Source organism: Herpailurus yagouaroundi, unplaced genomic scaffold (genome assembly GCF_014898765.1).
Source record: "Herpailurus yagouaroundi ecotype Mexico unplaced genomic scaffold, PumYag 208, whole genome shotgun sequence".
Lineage (NCBI taxonomy): Eukaryota > Metazoa > Chordata > Mammalia > Carnivora > Felidae > Herpailurus > Herpailurus yagouaroundi.
In genome coordinates, this window is record NW_024412439.1 from 3,387,245 (window position 1) to 3,406,635 (window position 19,391).

Genomic DNA, 19,391 nt, shown 5'->3' on the forward strand with positions numbered 1-19,391 from the left:
CTCCCCCCCCGGCTGGTAGGTGCTGGAAACGTCTTTGGCTGAGGAGTGTGGAGCTGACAGGGCCCCCTGCTAGGGGGAGCAGGAGGAAAGCCCGAGAGAGGTGGGAAAATCCCCTCAGATTCCTAGTTGGTCGGGTGGCGTGCATTCCCAGAGTCATGAGCTGGGCTGGGTCTGTCCTCTCCCTGGGGTCCGTCCACATTAGCTCCGTCTGCCCTGGAACGGGTCAACCAGTTCCCAGCCTGAGAAGGCATGTGGTGGGGAAGGGGAGGAGGCAGAGGTCGGCACAGCGGGGCAAGGACCCCCACTCCGTGCCAGCTCCCACCTGCGGTAAGGCCCCAGCACCCGAGGGTTGCCTCTGCTTGCCACCACCCCCCCCCCCCCCACCTGGGCCATCCCCGGCTAGACACAGTGGGGGTGGGGAGGCGGGGCGTGTCTCCCCGAGAGCAGGGTGTGGCCAGTGGTCCAGCGGGTCACTCGCGGATGGCCAGCCCGTCCTGACCCGGGAGACTTAACCCCACTCCCCACCATGCCTGCAGGCCGGGTGGGCTGAGGGTGCGCAACACCCCGAGACCGCAGCCCCTGGCGGAGCTCAGAGCAGGCTTGGGGAGGTTCTGCGGCTCCCGGCTGTCAACGCCCGCCGCCCTCCCTGCCTCACTTCCTCCCGCAGCCCCCACCACCCCGGAGGCACGGGATCCCAGCGGGTCCGCAGCAGCCCCGGCCGCCACGACCTGGCCTCGGCCCGCGGGGTAAGTCGGTGGGCGATAGGGGCACATTGGGGAGGGGGGGAGGTGCCTGGAGCCTGACAGCGACCGATCCGGGCGGGGAAGCCGGAGTGGGGGGGTGGGGGGAGGCTGCCTGCTTCTCCAGCCCCGAGTGAGGGTCTTCAAGGGGCTCCCCTCTACCTGGACTGCCAGACCCCTTCCTCCCTGCCGGTGCGGGTAAGGGCTGCAGGACAGGCGGCAGGGGCCCGACAGGTAGCTGTTGCTGCTGAGGCTTGGAAACAGTGGGCTGGGGGGCAGCCGGGGAGGCAGATCGGGGGTCGGGGGGATGGTTAGGGACATAAGCCAGGCTAAACGGTGTGTGGCTTGGGAAGGACGCCCCAGAGTGGCTGTCCATCTTTCTAGATAGATGGTGGGTCATGTTGAAATAAAAAACCTAAAACAAACAAGTCTACATGTTGAGTCAGCTAGCCAGGTCCCTGCCTCTCTTGCTTCTGTGGGAAAATGCCCCCCAACCCCAGGTCCCTGAGGGCTGTGGGAGCCTGAAGCTGGACGGGGCCCAGCCCAAGCCCTGTCACCATCCAGCCTCTCATCTTCTCGCCCTTGGTTTTGCTCCCTGTCCCCTTCTCCCACCCTGCTGTCTCCCCACCCATTGCTGACTCTGTCTTCCTTCTTTCTGCTTCTACCCACTAGGGGGCTCCGGGGCCTTCCCCCTGCCCCCAACTGGGGCCCCACCCCTTGCCATGTGATGGAGGCTGTGGTTTCCATTCTCCCACGAAGAGGTGTCAGGGCCCAGAGCCCCACTTAGGGCCCGAGAGGTGGGACTGTCAGAGGGAGTTTGGGCAGCCAGCCAGGGGGCTCCCTCCCCACTCTGTAGCCCCCAGAGACCCTAAAGCACAGAGAGGTGGCATTCAATGCCCTCAGAGATGAATCAGACTGAAAACACAGATGGGCTCTGAAAGATTTGGAGAACTGAAGAAGGACATCATGGTAGAGTGCTGTGGTTTTAGACCAGGCCCTGCCAACAGCTGACGACCTTGGGGAAGTCACTTCCCCTTTCTGAGCCTTAGTTGTCCTGGTAGCAAAACGAGAGGTCTGAGAGACCAGCGGTTTTCCAACCGCCTCTCCCAGAATGCTCCCGTCCTGTGGCAAGAGGTTCGATGACCCGCCTCTGGTGCCTACAGCCTATCTGTTGCGAAGATTGGACACTGGGCAAGATGGTATGTAGAGAAATGCTGTGTTTGTGCTGTGACCCCAAACGTTTGTTTCCCCGGACCAGGGGCTGTGGCTTCTCAGATATCAGAGGGAGGGAAAGTCAGGGACAGTCTCAATCCTTCCCGTGGGACTACGTCAGTAGGCAGACCCACTGGGTCCCTGTTCTTCCCCATTCCATCCTCACACCGGAAACCTCCCTCCCTCTCCTCACCCTGGCCTTCCTCCCCCTCCCGACGGTCTGACTCGGTGGGTGGGTCTACTTGTACTCAGCCTCTATCTAAACTTCTCTCTCTCTCTCTCTTTTTTTAATGTTTATTCTTTTTTTTTTTTTTTTTTTTTTTTTTGAGAGAGAGAAAGAGAGCAAGCACGAGTGGGGAAGGGGCAGAGAGAGAGGGAGACAGAGAATCCCAAGCAGCTTCCACACTGTCAGCACAGAACCCGATGTGGGGCTCGAACTCACGAACTGTGAGACCATGACCTCAACTGAAATCAAGAGTCGGCTGCTTAACTGACTGAGCCACCCAAGTGCCCCCTAAACTTCTCTTTTTGCAGGCCCCAGCCAGACCTCTTACCCCAACCCAGGACTGGGAAGAAGGAGGGAAAGAGGAGCCTCTGACAACTCGGTTTCCACTGAGGTTTGAGCCAGACAGAGCAGCCTCCTCCCCTTAGGATGGCCTCGCCCTCCAGCTCTCCCACTTTCAGGCTCCAGACATCAGACGGAGGCCAAGAAGATGGCACTGAGGCGGACAAAGGAAAGCTGGGCCTTGGGGACGGGCCGCCCCCCATGGAGTCACCATTCCAGAGCGAAGACCGGGACTGCCCCCCTCAGATCAAAGTGAACCTCAACTACCGCAAAGGAACAGGTGTCAGGTGAGGCAGCAAATGGGGGTGGGGCCCAGGGGAGCACCCTGAGTCAGACTTGATGGCGAGGGGTGGAGGGAGGTCCTCAGTCTGGCTGTGATGGCTCCTGGGCCTGACAGGCATAACCCTGCTCTGCTCTCTGGGGTTGATCCCTCTGGAACCTTCGTCATTCCTGGCCTTCTGCCTTCTGAGGTCCTGTTCTTCTTCACAGGGACATGCTCTTCCATCTGGAAGTACTCAACAGACCCTTGCAACCCCTTGTGTGTGCCCTGACCCTTGTGCATCACAGTCCCTGCGCGGATGCTAGCGTGATCCACACTCCGGTCCAAGTTGAGAGTCAGGGACATCTGGCAGTGTCCTGGGTGCTCCTGGGTTCTGCTCTTCTGCTCGAGGGCTGGACCTGTTGCCCAGGGGACTCTGGGGGGTCTTCCGCTAGGAGTCTGCTTCACTTTGAGCCTCCTGTGATCAGTACCAGTTCAGACAGTGCGAGCCCACTTTTGCCGGGGGTATATGACTTCCCAGCTTTTGGGTGCGTGGGGGGCTCGCCTGGCATCCCCCCTCAGCGTGAGGTCTGATGTGCGAGGCTGGAGAATCCTCGTGGGCGAGGCGGGACTCTGCCAGGAAAGCCCCTTCCTCTCTCCTCGTGTCTGAGACGTGGCACCAGTCTTGGCTCCCAGCCCAGAGCCCCTGTGTCGTTTGCGTCGGAAGGCCTCGGTCAGATTCAGAGCCGGGCAGGGGAGGCTGCGGGGGAGGCTTCTGGGAGCTGAGTAGTCCCCCTGGCAGGCAGAATAGGTCCCTCGATGCCCCTCAGTGCCTCAGTCTGTGCTCTTGTTGGGTTTCCTTGCCCCAAGACTGTGATGCCACCCGGTGACGGGAAGTATTTTGTACAAATGGCCCCTTCTCCCGGCCAGACTGCCCATAGGGCTCCCCAGTCAGCCACAGAGTCCTCTCGGGCATGTCGCGGCCACGTGGTCTGCTAGGCAGATGATGGTTGGTATGTCTGGCCAGGCCAGGCAGACGCGCGACTAACTGGTGTGGGGGAGGCAGGGCCTGGCTCTATCAGTCACACAGCCGCAGCTTAACACATGACTGAGCCCAACAGTCCCCTGCTCATTAGAGAGTCACTAACCCTTACTTGGTGAAGCTGGGACCTGAGGGTCCCCAGAGCTTCCAATGGTCTCCCACCTCTTTTTGTCCCTTTATATCCACTGGTGACAGTTCCAGAAGCCCCAGGGGCAGGCTGGCCTCTGTAAATAGCGTCAGGCCCAGGAGGGGAACCCCACACTCCTTCCCCTCCCTCCCCTGTCACCAGAAACTGCTAGATGCTGAGGGGCTACCAGACCTCTTCTGGGGCCTTTCCCCGAAGTGTGGTTTCTCAGTAAAACTCTGGTGAGCATCTGATAGGTTTCAGCGCTAGGCCCCTGTGTCTCTGAGAAACTTCTGTCTGCCCAGCCTAGAATTTTTCTGGGGGTTAGGAGTCAGGGTCTGGAGTGAGTTAGACGACTTCCCCCAGGTGAGCCCCAGTCCTGCGCCTGTGGCTTTGGACGAGTTACTTTACCTCTTTGTTCATCTAATGGAGAAAATAGAGATTGCTGATCCCCAGGGCTGAAGTGAGGGTTAAAGGTGCAACCACACCATTATCAGTCTCGAGATGGTTTCTGAGAGGATCGGGGGGTTCTCTTATTTATTTATTTAACTTTTTTGGGGTTTATTTATTTATTTTGAGAGAGAGGAAGTGTGTGAGCAGGGGAGGGGCAGAGAGAGAGGGAGAGAGAGGGAATCCAAGCAAGCTCTGCTGCAGAGCCTGACTCGAACTCACCAACCTATGAAATCATGACCTGAACCGTGAAATCAAGTGTTGACACTTAACCCACTGAGCCTCCCAGGCGCCCCTAGAGCTGGTTTCTGAGAGGATGAGGCCTTTTCTTGATTCTTTTGTCTAGGCCAGCAGGGCATACAGCCCCTAACAGTCTGTGGGTACCTCCTGTGGTCCCATCCCCACCTGGACTCCCGCTCAAGAGCATGACAGGTTCCTGTGCTGAAATCCTCTCTGGGATAACGAGCCTGTTTTAAGACCATCGAGCCACCTGGCAAATGATAAGCGCCTGATGCGGAAAAAAATCTGGAGTCGTGGGGATGCTGGGGACTAGTGCCCTGGACAGGCCTAGGACTCTGGGCACTTGGGGTCTCCTTGGTCTGCACTGGGCAGAGGCCCTCAGAAAGGCTCCCAGAGGGCTCTCAGGCCTGCAGGGTGCCCAGTGCTCACAGGATGCCCTGGAAGGACTCCCTGGGATGGGGGGCATTCGGGGTGGGGGGAAGCATGGTTCTTCCATAGCATCAGACACAAGTCACCTCCCCACAGCCAGCCAGACCCAAACCGCTTTGACCGTGACCGGCTCTTCAGCGTGGTGGCCCGGGGCGTCCCCGAGGATCTGGCTGGGTTAGCAGAGTACCTGTCTCGGACCAGCAAGTACCTCACCGACTCAGAGTACACAGGTAGGCCTGCCCTGTGCTGAGACTCGGCTGAATGGGTGGCCTTGACCGTGGTCAGGAGCCAAGGGGTGACTGTTCTTAGCAGCCCTCCTGCCTAAATGGCTGCAGGGAGGCCCTGCCGACAGAGCTGAGGGCAGCTCATTGAGGTCACGGCTGTGCCTCCCGCTCCCTCCCCTCCCCCTGGCTCCTGGCCAACCTCCGCCATCTTCAGCCCACTTTGGTGGCCAAATGGATACTCACTGGTTCACGGTGCATCTTTTGTCTTTTTTCTTTTCCTTTTTTCTTTTCTTTTCTTCTTTCCTTTTTTTCCTTTCCTTTTCTTTTCTTTTCCTTTCATCTTAAAATAACAGTGTCATTATTTTTGCCCCAAATCTAAACATCTTTATGGTTTGGCCTGATTAGAAAATCAGCCCCAGGGGCGCCTGGGTGGCGCAGTCGGTTAAGCGTCCGACTTCAGCCAGGTCATGATCTCGCGGTCCGGGAGTTCGAGCCCCGCGTCGGGCTCTGGGCTGATGGCTCAGAGCCTGCAGCCTGTTTCCGATTCTGTGTCTCCCTCTCTCTCTGCCCCTCCCCCGTTCATGCTCTGTCTCTCTCTGTCCCAAAAATAAATAAACGTTGAAAAAAAAATTTTTTTAAAAGAAAATCAGCCCCAATGTCAGAAAAGTAACATTTGTGCATTCCAGAAGATTCTGACCATAATGAAATGTATAAGGTGAGGTTAAAAACGTTACGACATCCTGGATCCCTGTTCATGATTTGGGATATATCTTTTCAAACCATTTAAATCTATCAGGTATATATTTACATAAGGGGTTGGGCCATATATACCCATTTGTGACAACTTACACTTGGGTGCATAGACTTCTAACTTGGTCACTTTAACAGCTGCAGAGCTTTTCTGTTGCGTACATTTACCAGGATTTAGTTAACTATTCCTCAATGGTGGCCATTTAGGTTGGTTGTCGTTTTTGACCTCAACGTACTGGGTGCCAGGCCCTCTGTGTGCCAAGAATTTTGTATGTGATTCCATTTGACCCTTATAACAGCCCTGGAACATTCCCATTTTACAGTCAGGAAAACCGAGGTCAAGAGAGGCCAAGTGACTTGCCTAAGGAGAGAGCTATCAAATGATGGAGCCGTTTAACGAATATTGCTCTGGGTGTTCTGTAGACAACTTTGCGCACAGGACAAATTACGTCCTAGAAACCTATTTTCTAGGGCAGAAATTGTAGCCATACCTGTTGGTAGTTTAATACTTGTTGGTTGGAGCCTTAATACCCTATCGCATGGCTGTGTTTCCACCGGTCGTGTGTGACAATCTTTTTTTATCCTCCCAAGGGGTGCTTTGGAGCTGGTGGGCAGCCCGGCCACTCCAGGTCTGAGCACCCTGGTGCCCCTTCCCCTCCCCTTCTCCCACAGAGGGCTCCACGGGTAAGACGTGCCTGATGAAGGCCGTGTTGAACCTTCGGGATGGGGCCAACGCCTGCATCCTGCCGTTGCTGCAGATTGACCGGGACTCTGGCAATCCCCAGCCCCTGGTCAATGCCCAGTGCACGGATGAGTACTACCGAGGCCACAGTGCCCTGCATATTGCCATCGAGAAGAGGAGCCTGCAGTGTGTGAAGCTCTTGGTGGAGAATGGGGCCGATGTGCATGCCCGGGCCTGTGGCCACTTCTTCCAGAAGAAGAGCCAGGGGACTTGCTTCTACTTCGGTGAGGAGCCTTTCTTGGGTAAACTGAGGTGCAGAGGGGACGAGGTTGCACGGTAAATGTGTGGCAGAGCTGACCCTTAAACTCAGATCTGTCTGACCCCCAAGGGCTTGTGCTTCTAGTCACCGGGCTGCCTGCAAAAGCAGTTTGTCTTAGGAGATGTTTTAGCCTTGTCTGGCCAAGGAAGCTCGTCACACATCCGCTCCCAGACCAGGACAGGGGAATGGGCTGGTGGAACCGGTGTGGGGGAAAGTCTAAAGGGGTGTCGATGCCAGGTGGCAGTGGGGCTGGGCTCTGGTGAAGAAAAGAGAAGGAGGCAAGGAGATGGGAACCTTGGTTGGCTGACCTCTGTTCTGAGCCCTTAGATGGTAAAAAGCTTCCATCACCTCTCCCTGGGGTCAAGAGCTGGACAGAAATGACTTTACCAGGGCTCGTAGGAAAAGGCACAGCCGCCCTAAATGGGGCTTGGGACCATCTTCCCTCTCAGCACAGGCCCGGGCAGACCTGGGGTCCCGAGCCCTGACTCTCTTAAAGGCTTTCTGTCCTGGGAATGTGAGGCATAGTCAGGTGGAAGCTGGGAGGCCTGAGGCTCAAGCTGTCCCTCTTGACCCCCAGGCGAGCTGCCCCTCTCTCTGGCCGCGTGCACCGGGCAGTGGGATGTGGTGACCTACCTCCTGGAGAACCAGCATCAGCCTGCCAGCCTGCAGGCGGCCGACTCACTGGGCAACACTGCCCTGCACGCCTTGGTGATGATCGCAGATAACTCGGCCGAGAACAGTGCGCTGGTGATCCGCATGTACGATGGGCTTCTCCGAGCCGGCGCCCGCCTCTGCCCCACAGTGCAGCTCGAAGACATCCCCAACCTGCAGGGCCTCACACCCCTGAAGCTGGCCGCCAAGGAGGGCAAAATCGAGGTGAGTGCCTGGCCCCCACCTTTCTAGGAAGCAACAGGATCCCCTTTGATTTTTCTGCAGAAAGAGCCTGGAGCAACATTCTAGATCATTGGTCTCTTTGTTTTTTTTTTTTTTTTTTTAAGCTTCTTTATTTTGAAAGAGAGAGAGAGAGAGAGAGAGAGAGAGAGAGAGAGAGAGAGAGAATCTTAAGCAGTCTCCATGCTCAGCATGGAGCCCAACTTGGAGCTGATTCCATGACCCTGGGATCATGACCTGAGCTGAATTCAAGAGTCGGCTGCTCAACCAACTGAGCCACTTAAGCACCCCCCCCCCCGTTTTTTTAAAGTAATCTTTACACCCAAGTTGGGGCTTGAACTCACAATCCCGAGATCACGAGTCACATGCTCCACCAACTGAGCCAGCCAGGCACCCCAAAACAAACTGCTTCTTAACCTGTTCGAGTTAGGGATACTTTCTAGTCTGGTGGAAGCTCTGAGCTCTGACCACAGAAGGGTACACACCTGTGTAGCCGGGAACCTCTGGTCTCGAGGGGCCTCAAGGACCTCTGGGCTGGGGTCCCTCTGCCATGTAGGGGCTCCAAGGAAGAGACCTCAGGGCAGAAGTGGGGAAGGAAGAGCCAGGTTCACTGGCAGGTCTGAACATAGGTGAGCCGATGAGAATATTTACACTGTGGCTGAGCATGTGAGGATGTGTGAGAAGAGTTTATATACACAAGGATCTGTGTGTACGGGCTGTGTGCGTGTATCTGTTTTTTTTTTTTTAATTAAAAAAATTTTTATATTTTTCTAGCATTTATTTCTTTTTGAGAGATAGAGCAAGATAGAGCACAACCTGGGGAGGGGCAGAGAGAGGGGGGGGACACAGAATCTGAAGCAGGCTCCAGGCTCTGAGCTGTCAGCACAGAGCCCGATGCAGGGCTCGAACCCACAGACCGTGAGATCATGATCTGAGCTGAAGTCAGATGCTTAACTGAATGAGTCACCCAAGTGTTCCTAAAATTTTTTTCTTAGTGTTTATTTATTTTTGAGAGAAAGAGAGAGAGAGACAGAGCATGAGCTGGGGAGGGGCAGAAAGAGAGGGAGACATAAAATCCAAAGCAGGCTCCAGGCTCCAAACTGTCAGCACAGAGCCTGATGCCGGGCTTGAACCCACAAACCGCAAGACTATGACCTAAGCCGTAGTCAGCCACTTAACTGACTGAGCCACTCAGGCTCCCCTAAGTTTATTTATTTTGAGAGAGAGAGTGCACAAGCGGAGTAGGGACAGAGAGAGAGGGGAGAGAGAGAATCCCAAGCAGGCTATACGCTGTCAATGCAGAGCCCAATGCAGGGCTTGAACTCACGAACCATGAGATCATGACCTGAGCTGAAACCAAGAGCCGGAAGTTTACCCGACTGAGCCACTCAGGCACCCCTGCGGGTGTCTGCTTGTAGCTTTGTAGATGGTGGGCAGGTCTGCAGGGTACCGACTAGCTCCCAGCCTCCTGGTCAGTGCTGGGAGGTGGCCACACAGGCCAAGATCATGTGCCTCACCCTGCAGATTTTCAGACACATCCTGCAGCGGGAGTTCTCAGGGCCGTGGCAGCCACTTTCCCGGAAGTTTACCGAGTGGTGCTATGGGCCTGTCCGGGTGTCGCTGTATGACCTGGCCTCTGTGGACAGCTGGGAGGAGAACTCAGTGCTGGAGATCATCGCCTTTCATTGCAGAAGCCCGGTGAGCCCACTGGGGCCCAGGGAGGGGTGCAAAGGGGGCCTGGCAGAGCTCCATACTTCAGGGCTGCCTCCTGGACGTGCCCTGTGACTGTGCCAGTGGGGATGTGGCTGCATGCCCCGACCCCAGCCTCTGGGCCCATGCTCATTCCACACACACCGGTCCCACGCCCATGGGGAGCATGCGGGGGTCCCGGTGGCCACCTGCTCTGGACTGGAGGATGAGGCGCTCCGCCAGCCCATAGCCATGAGGGTTGGGTAGAGGCCGGTGGGGCAGGGTCATTTGGGGCTCCCCCCCCCCCATTTCCCTCAGCCCTCATGTTGAGCCTGACATGAGCAGACCCCTGTATGTACCAGCTCTCACACTCCCACCCCAGCACCGACACCGGATGGTGGTTTTGGAGCCGCTGAACAAACTGCTACAGGCGAAATGGGATCTGCTAATCCCCAGATTCTTCTTCAACTTCCTGTGTTACTTGATGTACATGTTCCTTTTCACTGCTGTTGCCTACCACCAGCCTGCCCTGGAGAAGGTACAGCAGGTGGGGGGCGGGGGGGGGAGGGGATGGGGCGCATGCTGGGGGAGGGAGGCCTCCTGGGACCAGCCTTGGAAGAAGATAGGGCAGGGATTGCCAACCCCCACCTGCACCTGATAACACTGTGACGCACCCAAGCTCTCGTGCAGCTAGTGGGTACCGAAGCCAGCACCGCAGAGATGATAACCACGCTACTAATACGGGCTGGGTGCTCACCATAGGTGACAAAGTATTTCCAGGGAGTGACAGGTGTTAGCTTATTTAATTAATGCTTAGAGCAGCCCTCTGAGAACGATGAACTGTTAGCATCCCCGGTTTACAGTTGACGGGAGGGACGCACAGAGAGGTTAAGTGGCTTATCCAGGCTCATGCAGGCTGTCAGTGGGGGAGATGGGATCTGAACCCACCGTCATAACCACTATACAGCGTGCCTCTACAACAGGCTAGAATCTGGGGTTGGGGGGGGCCTGCCCGGGAGCCCATGTTCCCTGTGCTGCTCTGCGTGGCTTCTCCAACAGCTCATGCTCAGAATGGGCCCTCAGTGAGGAGCGTCACTGTTGGGAGGGGACTCGGGTCCCAGGTCCTACCAGAGTGTCTCTTTCGCAGGCCTTCCTCTCCCTGAAAGTGACGACTGGAGGCTCCATGTTGCTGCTGGGCCACATCCTGATCCTGCTTGGGGGGGTCTACCTCCTCGTGGGCCAGGTGAGGGCTCCTCCCATCCCCCCTCCGCACCCCATGACCCCAGCACTCCGTGTGGCTCCCAGAAACAAACTAGAATTCCCCTAGGAGGAGACTTAGACTGAGTTAACCACAATCCCTTCATTTCCGGGAAACTGTCCCATCACTACCAGCCTCGGGGCAGCTGAGGGCCTTGGGTTCTGGGGCCAGTATCTCCCTGCTGTGCTTTCTGGGGTTTCTGAGGGGCAGCAAATGACTCCCATGATTCCTCGCCACGCCGGCTCTGCTCCCTGGAAAGTGGAGCTGGAAGCCCCCCACCCCCAGGTCCCTTGGCCGGGCTGGGACATTCCTCCTGGGGGTGGGGGGGAGCACAGACAGGCTGGAGCAGGTGCGCGCAGCCCGACTCCCCCGGTGGCTCCTTTTCAGGTGAAAGTGCAGGAGACAGGCTGGACACTGTGCCATGGAGCCTGTCTCAGAGTGGGTGGGACTTTGGTACCAGATCCAGGTTGGCTGGAGTACAGGAGGGTCCCCGTGGGGCCAGGGTGAGGAGAGGCAAAGGAGCTCTTCCCCTGGGCCTGAGTAGTGAGAGTGCGTTCTTCGCCTGGGTCCACAGGGAGCGAGGAGGCGCCTGGCGTTGTCCGGGTGTCTGTGGGTGGCCTCACTTTTTGGAAACAGGCTTCACAGCTTTCTCAGCTAGCATGAGCCCCCGTCCCCACCCCACAAAAGTCCAAGATGCTGTTTGAGCCTGTGAGGTGGTCCTGGCCAGACTTCCGCAAAGCCAGGCCGGCAGGCAGGGGACGCAGTGGGGAGCCCAGCAGGGCTGCTCTGTGGCCTGGACAGCAAATTTCTGCCCCACCGCCTGCTCCTCTCCTTACCCCCTCCTCCCCCCCCCCCCCGCCCCCCACAGCTGTGGTACTTCTGGAGACGCCGTCTGTTCATCTGGATCTCGTTCCTGGACAGCTACTTTGAAATCCTCTTGTACGTGGGGCCTCACTCCCTTCCCCTGTCTCAGCCCCGGGGAGCGGCTGGTGTGGCAGCAGGCGCCAGGCCGGCTGGAGAGGCGAGGACAGGAGCCGGGGAGCGCCTGGGGCCTGGACCAAAGTGCAGGCTGTCTGGCCTGGGGCTCCTTGTGCTCGTGATAGTTACGTGCCCTGAGCGCTACGTGCCAGCGGAGCCTGAACCCTTTACATGTTGTGGCTCACTGAATCTGCACAAATGCCCCATGAGTCAGGTGCTGTTCCTAGTACCCCCGTTTTACAGGGGAGGGACCTGAGGCCCACAGGGATTAAATGACCCCTGACTGGGTCCAGTCCCAGGCAGATGGAGGACTTCTCATCCATCTAGATGGATGGATGGTGGGAGAGGCAGGGGTGGTCGGTGCCGGCCAGTGGGGGCAAGCGGGGGCGGAGGGAGCTCGCCAGGTGGCCTGCAAGCTGACCCGAACTCTGTTCCCACGCAGCCTGATTCAGGCCCTGCTCACGGTGGTGTCCCAGGTGCTGCGTTTCCTGGCCGTCGAGTGGTACCTGCCCCTGCTGGTGTCCTCGCTGGTGCTGGGCTGGCTGAACCTACTTTACTACACACGTGGCTTGCAACACACGGGCATCTACAGTGTCATGATCCAGAAGGTGAGAGACGGGGCGCGGTGACCAGGCAAAGCTGGACACCGTGCCGACAGGACCCTCTTGGCCTCAGCAGGCAGGTGCCCTCCTCCTGGGCAGAGGAGAACACGAGCATGTCTGCCTGTGCATCACAAACCCAAGTTCAAGCACGAGCATGAGTACCAGCGTGCACACACCTGCCCTCCGCGGTCCGCGCTCTGCATGGGTTTGAGCAAACACAAGGATATCTGTGTGTTTGCTAGTGCATCCTTGCACACCGAAGGAGCAGAGACGATGCACATGAGCTCATCCATGTGCCTGTGTCCCGGGACACCTGGGCATATGGATGTGTCTGCGTTCATTTATTTATTCAACAGAAGTTGAGGTGTGGGCCAGGTCCCGTTCTAAGTGTTGGAATATGCTCCTTTGTTTGCTGACAAAACAGACGAGTCCTCAACTCTCCTGCATCTGACATTCTGGTGGGGGAAATGGAAGCACTAAGAGAAATAGATGAGAACATTACAGGTTGCTGAATGCTATGGAGGAAGTACATAGGCCGATGCCTTGGGGAATGACTGGGGCAGCGGGTGCTTTAGATGGGATGGTCTGGGAGACCTCTCTGAAGAGGTGACGGATGAGACCAGAAAAATGACTTAGCCAGCGCAGACTCAGAGAAGCAGCATCGGAGGCAAAGGCCAGGAGCCAGGACAAGCTTGGAGCACTTGGGACAGAGCAAGGAGGCTGGGGAGAGTGAGTGGAGGGAGGAAGTTGGGGATTCGTCGTCCATGGGGAGGGGTCTGGAAGCCCCAGAGGTTTAAAAAAACGTTTTTAATTGTGGCAAAATATACATTACAAAATGTACTATCTTAATAATTTATTTTTATTTTTGAGAGTGCACGTGCATGAGCACAAGTGGAGGAGGGGCAGAGAAGAGGGAGACAGAGAATCTCAAGCAGTTCCCACACTCAGCATGGACCCCGATGCTGGGCTCGATCTCACCAACCACGAGATCATGACCTGAGCCAAAACCAAGAGTCGGGGGCTTAAGCCTCCCCCATCCTAATCATTTTTAAGTGTACTGTTTAGTGATATTAAATACCCTCATAATATTATCCTACCTTTAGGGGGACAGTATTAAGTATCATCCATCTACAGAGTTGAAACTCTGTCCCCCTATTCAACATGAACTCCCCACTCCCCTCCCTGAGCCCCTAGCAACATCATTCTTTTTTTCTTTTTTTTAATGCTTATTCATTTTTTGACAGAGAGAGAGAGAGAGAGAGAGAGTCAGAGCATGATTGGGGGAGGGGCAAAGAGAGAAGGAGACAGAATCCAAAGCAGGCTCCAGGCTCCAAGCTGTCAGCACAGAGCCCGCCGTGGGGCTCGAACCCATGAACTGTGAGATCACGACCTGAGACAAAGTCGGATGCTTAAACCAACTGAGCCACCCAGGCGCCCCAACACCATTCTTCCTTCTGTCCCTATGAATTTGACTCCTCTAGGTAGCTCATAGAAGTGCGATCCTACGGTTTGTGTCCTCTTAGGACTGGCTAGGCTCAGTCAACACAGTGTCCTCCCGGTTCATCCATGTTGTAGCGCGTCTCAGAATCTCATTCCTTTTTAAGACGGAGTAACATTTCACCGTGTGTATATACCCCATTTTGTTTATCCCTTTATGCATCAGTGGATGCTTGCGTTGGTTATTGTGAGTAACACTGCTGTGAACAGGGGTGTGCAAGTACCTGTTTGGGTCTCTGCTTTCAGTTCTTTTAGGTCTATTGCCCAGACGTGGAATTTCTGGATCCTAGGGTAATTCTGTGCTTCATGTTTTCACCCTGGATGGTTGTAAGCAAGAAAGTGATGTTAAAAGACCAGTCTGTTCAGTGTGGGATGCACAGATTTGTGTGTGTGTGTGTGTGTGTGTGTGTGTGTGTGTGTGTGTGCATGGTGTGTACAAGGGAACCCATGCTCAGGGCGGAGGCAGGGGTTGTAGGTCATGCCCAATGGGCCGGCCACCCACTCCGGCTCCTGGGTGTGTGTGTTCTAGGTCATCCTGCGGGACCTACTCCGCTTCCTGCTGGTCTACTTAGTCTTCCTTTTCGGCTTCGCTGTAGGTAAGGGCTCCCCACTCTGGCCCCTGCCTCTTCCTTGCCCGCTCTGTACACCCTCGAGGCTGCCCCCTGGTCTCCCCAGGCTGAGGATCCCCCTTTCTCCCTCCTGCAGCCCTGGTGAGCTTGAGCCGGGAAGCCCTGGACTCCAGGGTCCCCACGGGCCCCAATGTCACGGAGGCAGCACAGCCTGGGGTGGGACGGGAGGACGAGGGGGGCAGCTCGTCCCCATACGGTGGCATCCTGGACGCCTCCTTGGAGCTCTTCAAGTTCACCATCGGCATGGGGGAGCTGGCCTTCCAAGACCAGCTGCGTTTCCGCGGCGTCGTGCTGTTGCTGCTGCTGGCATACGTGCTGCTCACCTACATCCTGCTGCTCAACATGCTCATCGCCCTCATGAGCGAGACCGTCAACAGTGTCGCCACCGACAGCTGGAGTATCTGGAAGCTGCAGGTACTGCAGAGCGACGGTGGGGGGGGGCGCTCCCCTCCCTTTCCCCAAGTTCTGGGCCCGGTGAGGAGTGTGCAGGACCCAGCTGAGCTGGGCCCCCTGATCCATTCCTTCCTTCCTAGGGCTGTTGTGGGGATCAAATGGGCTCATAGATCTAAAGCCCTGGGGACGGTGCCTGGCACGTAGTAGTTGCTGAAAGGGTTAACGGTTAACATTGTCAAGTATCTCTTGAGTGTCTACCACGAGCTAAGCTTAGTTCTCAGTTCTTTGGGGCGGAACACACAGCAGAGAACAAGATCGCGTCCTTGCCCTCATGCAGTTCCCGTCCTGTGTTTATCAAACAGTCAATGGGGTTGTTTTAGTGGGTGAGGCAGGCGGGACGTGCAATCCTGGGCCCCAGCAGAGGGCCCTATAGCTGGGGGCTGATATGACATCTGCCTTCCATGGAAGAAGCAATAGCTGCTTCTTGACTGGAGGGTTGAGGGTGGGCAGTTGGTGCTCAGAAAGCTTTGCCCCGAACGCTGGACTCCCACTGATTCACTGCTGACCTTGGGCGAGCCCCCTATCTTCTCCGAGCCGTGCCCTCATGGGCAAAGTTCTGTGCCCCACCTAATTCACTTGTGTGCCGGCGGGCAGGCACACGTGTGGGTAGAGCAAATCAAATTCCAACACCCGTCCGCCTGCAAGCGGGGAAACGGAGATTCAGAGGGGTTGGGGGCCTGACATCACACAGGTAATCAGACACGGGAGCTGGATTCAAACCCACATGCTTAGCAGACTTCGGGTTCTACAAAGTGCTGTGGAGTACCCTCCTGGCTACCGTCTGATGTGTCCTTTGTCCCCAGAAAGCCATCTCTGTCCTGGAGATGGAGAATGGCTACTGGTGGTGCAGAAGGAAGAAGCGGCGGGCAGGCGTGAAGCTGACCGTTGGCACCAGGCCAGATGGCAGCCCTGATGAGCGCTGGTGCTTCCGGTGAGTGAGGGAGGCAGGGGAGGGGGGCCCGGGGGCCTTGCTGACCCAGCGATCCCTGGAGACTGCACACCACAGGTCGGCCTGACTCTCGCAAAAGCCGGGGGGCAGCCACCAGGAGTCAGGTCTGGTGGGAAAGGCAGGGCCCAGGAGCACCAGGGGACTCCGCCCTGGACAGGCGAGGTCAGGGATGCCGGTCTGCCATCCCAGCCGGTCCTGTCCCTTCCCTCCCCTGACCTGCTCCTTCTGGCCTGAAATGGGGCAACACTCAGGAGGCCAAGAAGCCAGAGGGACCCTCAGGTTCCAGCACACTAGCCTTGCCCGGGCTGGTCTGCTCTGCCCTCCTAACTCCCCCAGCCCGACCACAGAGGCTACGACCCTTCCACAGAAAACAAAGTCTGCGGTGGGAGAGGGGAGGGTCTTGGGCATGCGGAGCGGCCACAAAAGGGCTCCAGAACCCAGGAACACAAAGACACACAGGATCTAAACTCTCCTCTGGGTATTCAGGGCAACCCAGGTGACTGTGAACGGCCTGAAGGGACAGATGCCCGTTTCCGCCAACGCAGACACGTGGCCCAGGGGCAGCGGGGTGGTGGCCACCCGGACGGGGCCAGGGTGGGATGACGGGTGGCCCAGTGTCCAGCGAGAAGGGCGGAGAAACCCCATTCTCCTGACCGTCCCCGTGTCTACCTGGGCCCCGCTCCCGGGGCAAAGCAAGCTGCACAGGTGGCCTCCCAGGGCCTCAGGGCTGCTCTGTTGTCCTCAGGGTGGAGGAAGTGAACTGGGCTGCGTGGGAACAGACGCTGCCAACGGTGTGTGAGGAGCCAGCAGGGCCTGGTGTCCCTGGTGAGTAGCCATGGACCAGAGCCCCTGCTCTGGAGAGAGAGATGTCCGTGTGTGTGTGTGTGTGTGTGTGTGTGTGTGTGTGTGTGTGTGTATGTGTGTGTGCGCGCGTGCGCGCGCGCATCTCTGTCTGTTCAGCCACACAGCCACGGACAGTCTGGGGCAGGACCACCTCCATGGCCACTTCCCAGTCCCCTTAAAACCCTTCCCTCCTTTTCTCCCCAGCCCCACCTCCTCACCGGCCTGTTTTCAGGGGGTCAGCCGGGAGACACTCTGAGGATGTTTGCCTGCCCTCACCTCCCCGTGCCCTCCTCTTGGCCGGGTCCACTCAGCTGCACCCTTCCAGGCCTGGGCTGCGCCTGGGGGAACGAGTTAGAGAGCCCCCCCTCCCACCTATCCCACAGCTCAGGGGGCATCTCTCTGAGCCCCCACTGGCTCTGCCCCGTCTACAGGGCCAGCCTTGCTGCTACCCAAGCCCCCGGCCCCCACCCCTCTGAGGAGAAGCCACTTCCTAGGCCTTTCCCCCCAGTCACGGCCTGCGTCCTGTCCGTTCAAGTGTGTGGAGGCCCCTCCTGTCTCCACCCTGCTGCCTGCCACCAAGACCGGCCTTGGCTCCTTCCTCTCATCTGGAGACCCGTTTCGAGGATTAGCTGTCTCCACAGCATGCCCTTTCTGGAATCTTCAGTAGCTCCCACTTGGGTCTGCCGTTGGCTCTCCTCTTTCTTGTTCTCTTTCCAGCAGACTCCACTTGTCTGTGACTGTGGTGCGCGACCCCTCCCCACAACAGCGCCTGCGTCACCTCTGACCCCTGGGTAGGGACACTCCTCCAGCCTCTGGTTTCCCAGGCTCCTGGGGCCCTGACCGTGGCCTCACAAACCGATAGATTTCCTGCTTGCCCTCTTTGCGTGCCTCCCTTCCTCTGAGTCCTGCCACCCTATCACCTCGAGGCCGAGACTCTGAAAGTCACCTTGCCCTTCATCTTGCCCCAAGTATCCCATACCCACTGCCGGCTGGGACTTCCAACTGGACATCCCCAACAGGGACGGCCTTGGGTTGGCCCTTCCGGGTAATGCGTGTGCCAGCCCTCCCTCTCCTCACCTGGGCAGGAGGCCTGGACACCTGCTCAGTGTCCCTCTCAGCCTGGTGCTGAGTATTATCAGGACCTCTCAGGCAGCCACTCACTCCTCTGCCCCCAGCCCTCCTGTCTTCAGCTTCTGCACCACTGCAAGGCTCCGTCTGCACCCTCTCCTTTAGGCAAGTCTTCCTGCTCCAGGCTTAGCCCCCAGTGCAGTCAAAAACTACACAAGGCCCACCCGGTACGCCTCTCACTGTCTGGAAGGCCTCACCCCCCAGGGGGAAGACACATCGCTGAAGTCCAGCCCGTTTCCCACACCTCTGTCCCTCCATGTGACAGCCAGTCCCCCCACACTGCTCCCTGTTCTCTCTGTCCAAGTGTCATTCCTGCCCCTTATGGGTGTCCAAATCTGCCTTACTTACAGGTTGAGTCTCTCTTCCCTCCCCTGAGCTCCCTGGACACCTACTTCTCACTTCCCTCCGGTTCTTCTTCCCGCCAGGTGTTCCAGATTCTAACACAAAAGGCTGTCACCTCCAGGGACTTTAAGCTCCTGGGAGGAAGCCCCTGACAGGCACAAAGCAGGGGTTCAGTAAATGCCCGCAGGAGGGGGTACATAGGGAGAAGGGTTGCTGGCGACTTTGGGATCACCTGCTGCACACAGAGCGTGTGGATGGGGTTTCATGGCTGTGGCCTCCTCCTGCTTCCCTGGCGCCTGCCTCCTGGGGACACAGCCCCAGGCCCAAGCCACAGGGCTCTTCATCCTTTTACAGGCACCGTGAAGAAGCCTGTCCTGGCCGTCCAACTGGAGGAGGACACCGCCTCAGAGGATGACCACCTGCCCCTCCAGCTCCTGGAGTCCTGCTGATGTCCTGCCCAGATTCAGGACAGAGCCAGGGAATCTCTCCAGCCCTACCTGCTGGCTCTGGGGCTCCAGGGAACTTCGCTGGCAAATATAAATAAATATTTTCTCATGACTAACTCTCCTGGAAGCATTATTTAAGCAGAGTTAATGGGCCCTCGGGCTGACTGACATCTGCATGTCTCTGTGAGCGTTTCTCTGTCTAGGACTGGGTTACTGTTGCCCTCAACCCAGGCACAGGAGACCCTCACCTGCTGGCCCCCAGCCTCGGGGCTGTCTTTTCCTGAGTGCCATACCTGCTGTCGTGACAGATGTGTGGTGGGGGACGCCGGCAACACAGCCACCTTTTGTCCTTTCCCACAGCTTCCAGCCACATCCAAGATCTCTCTCAAAGCCTTTGAGCTCCTTGGTTTCCTTCAGGCTCTGGATTATTGGTTTCCCTCCCTGCTGGGCTACCTGCTCAGTTCCTACCCCTCCAAGCTGTTCTGCAAGGCCGCCAGAGGGGACTTCCTAAGAGGGAAGAGAAACAGGTTACCCATGTGCTCTGAAGGCTTAAAAGGCTCCCCCAGTGCCCACAGGACACCCTAGCTGGCATCCTCAGTCCTCCAGGGTTTTGCCCAAGTATTTCCAGACACCCCTTCCCCTATACCCCT

The 19,391-nt window shown here is 57.3% G+C and overlaps 1 protein-coding gene across 2 annotated transcripts; it reads left to right on the top strand.

Annotated features, from left to right (window-relative positions):
- The first annotated feature begins 261 nt into the window (after nucleotides 1-261).
- TRPV2 (transient receptor potential cation channel subfamily V member 2) lies at nucleotides 262-18,857 on the top strand. 2 transcript variants are annotated; one of them, XM_040453116.1, is made up of 15 exons: nucleotides 268-746; nucleotides 2,487-2,804; nucleotides 5,158-5,291; nucleotides 6,708-7,001; nucleotides 7,614-7,912; nucleotides 9,452-9,625; nucleotides 9,999-10,154; nucleotides 10,764-10,859; nucleotides 11,743-11,813; nucleotides 12,295-12,460; nucleotides 14,481-14,547; nucleotides 14,657-14,994; nucleotides 15,837-15,964; nucleotides 16,728-16,807; nucleotides 18,650-18,857. In XM_040453116.1, the coding sequence occupies exons 2-15, from the start codon at nucleotides 2,605-2,607 to the stop codon at nucleotides 18,742-18,744; spliced, it is 2,298 nt and encodes a 765-aa protein (XP_040309050.1). In that variant the 5' UTR covers nucleotides 268-746; nucleotides 2,487-2,604; the 3' UTR covers nucleotides 18,745-18,857. The 2 variants fall into 2 exon arrangements, 1 of the variants encoding a protein (XP_040309050.1); XR_005784001.1 differs by lacking the exon at nucleotides 11,743-11,813 and having other exon boundaries at nucleotides 262-746; nucleotides 18,650-18,686.
- Nucleotides 18,858-19,391: the final 534 nt, after the last annotated feature.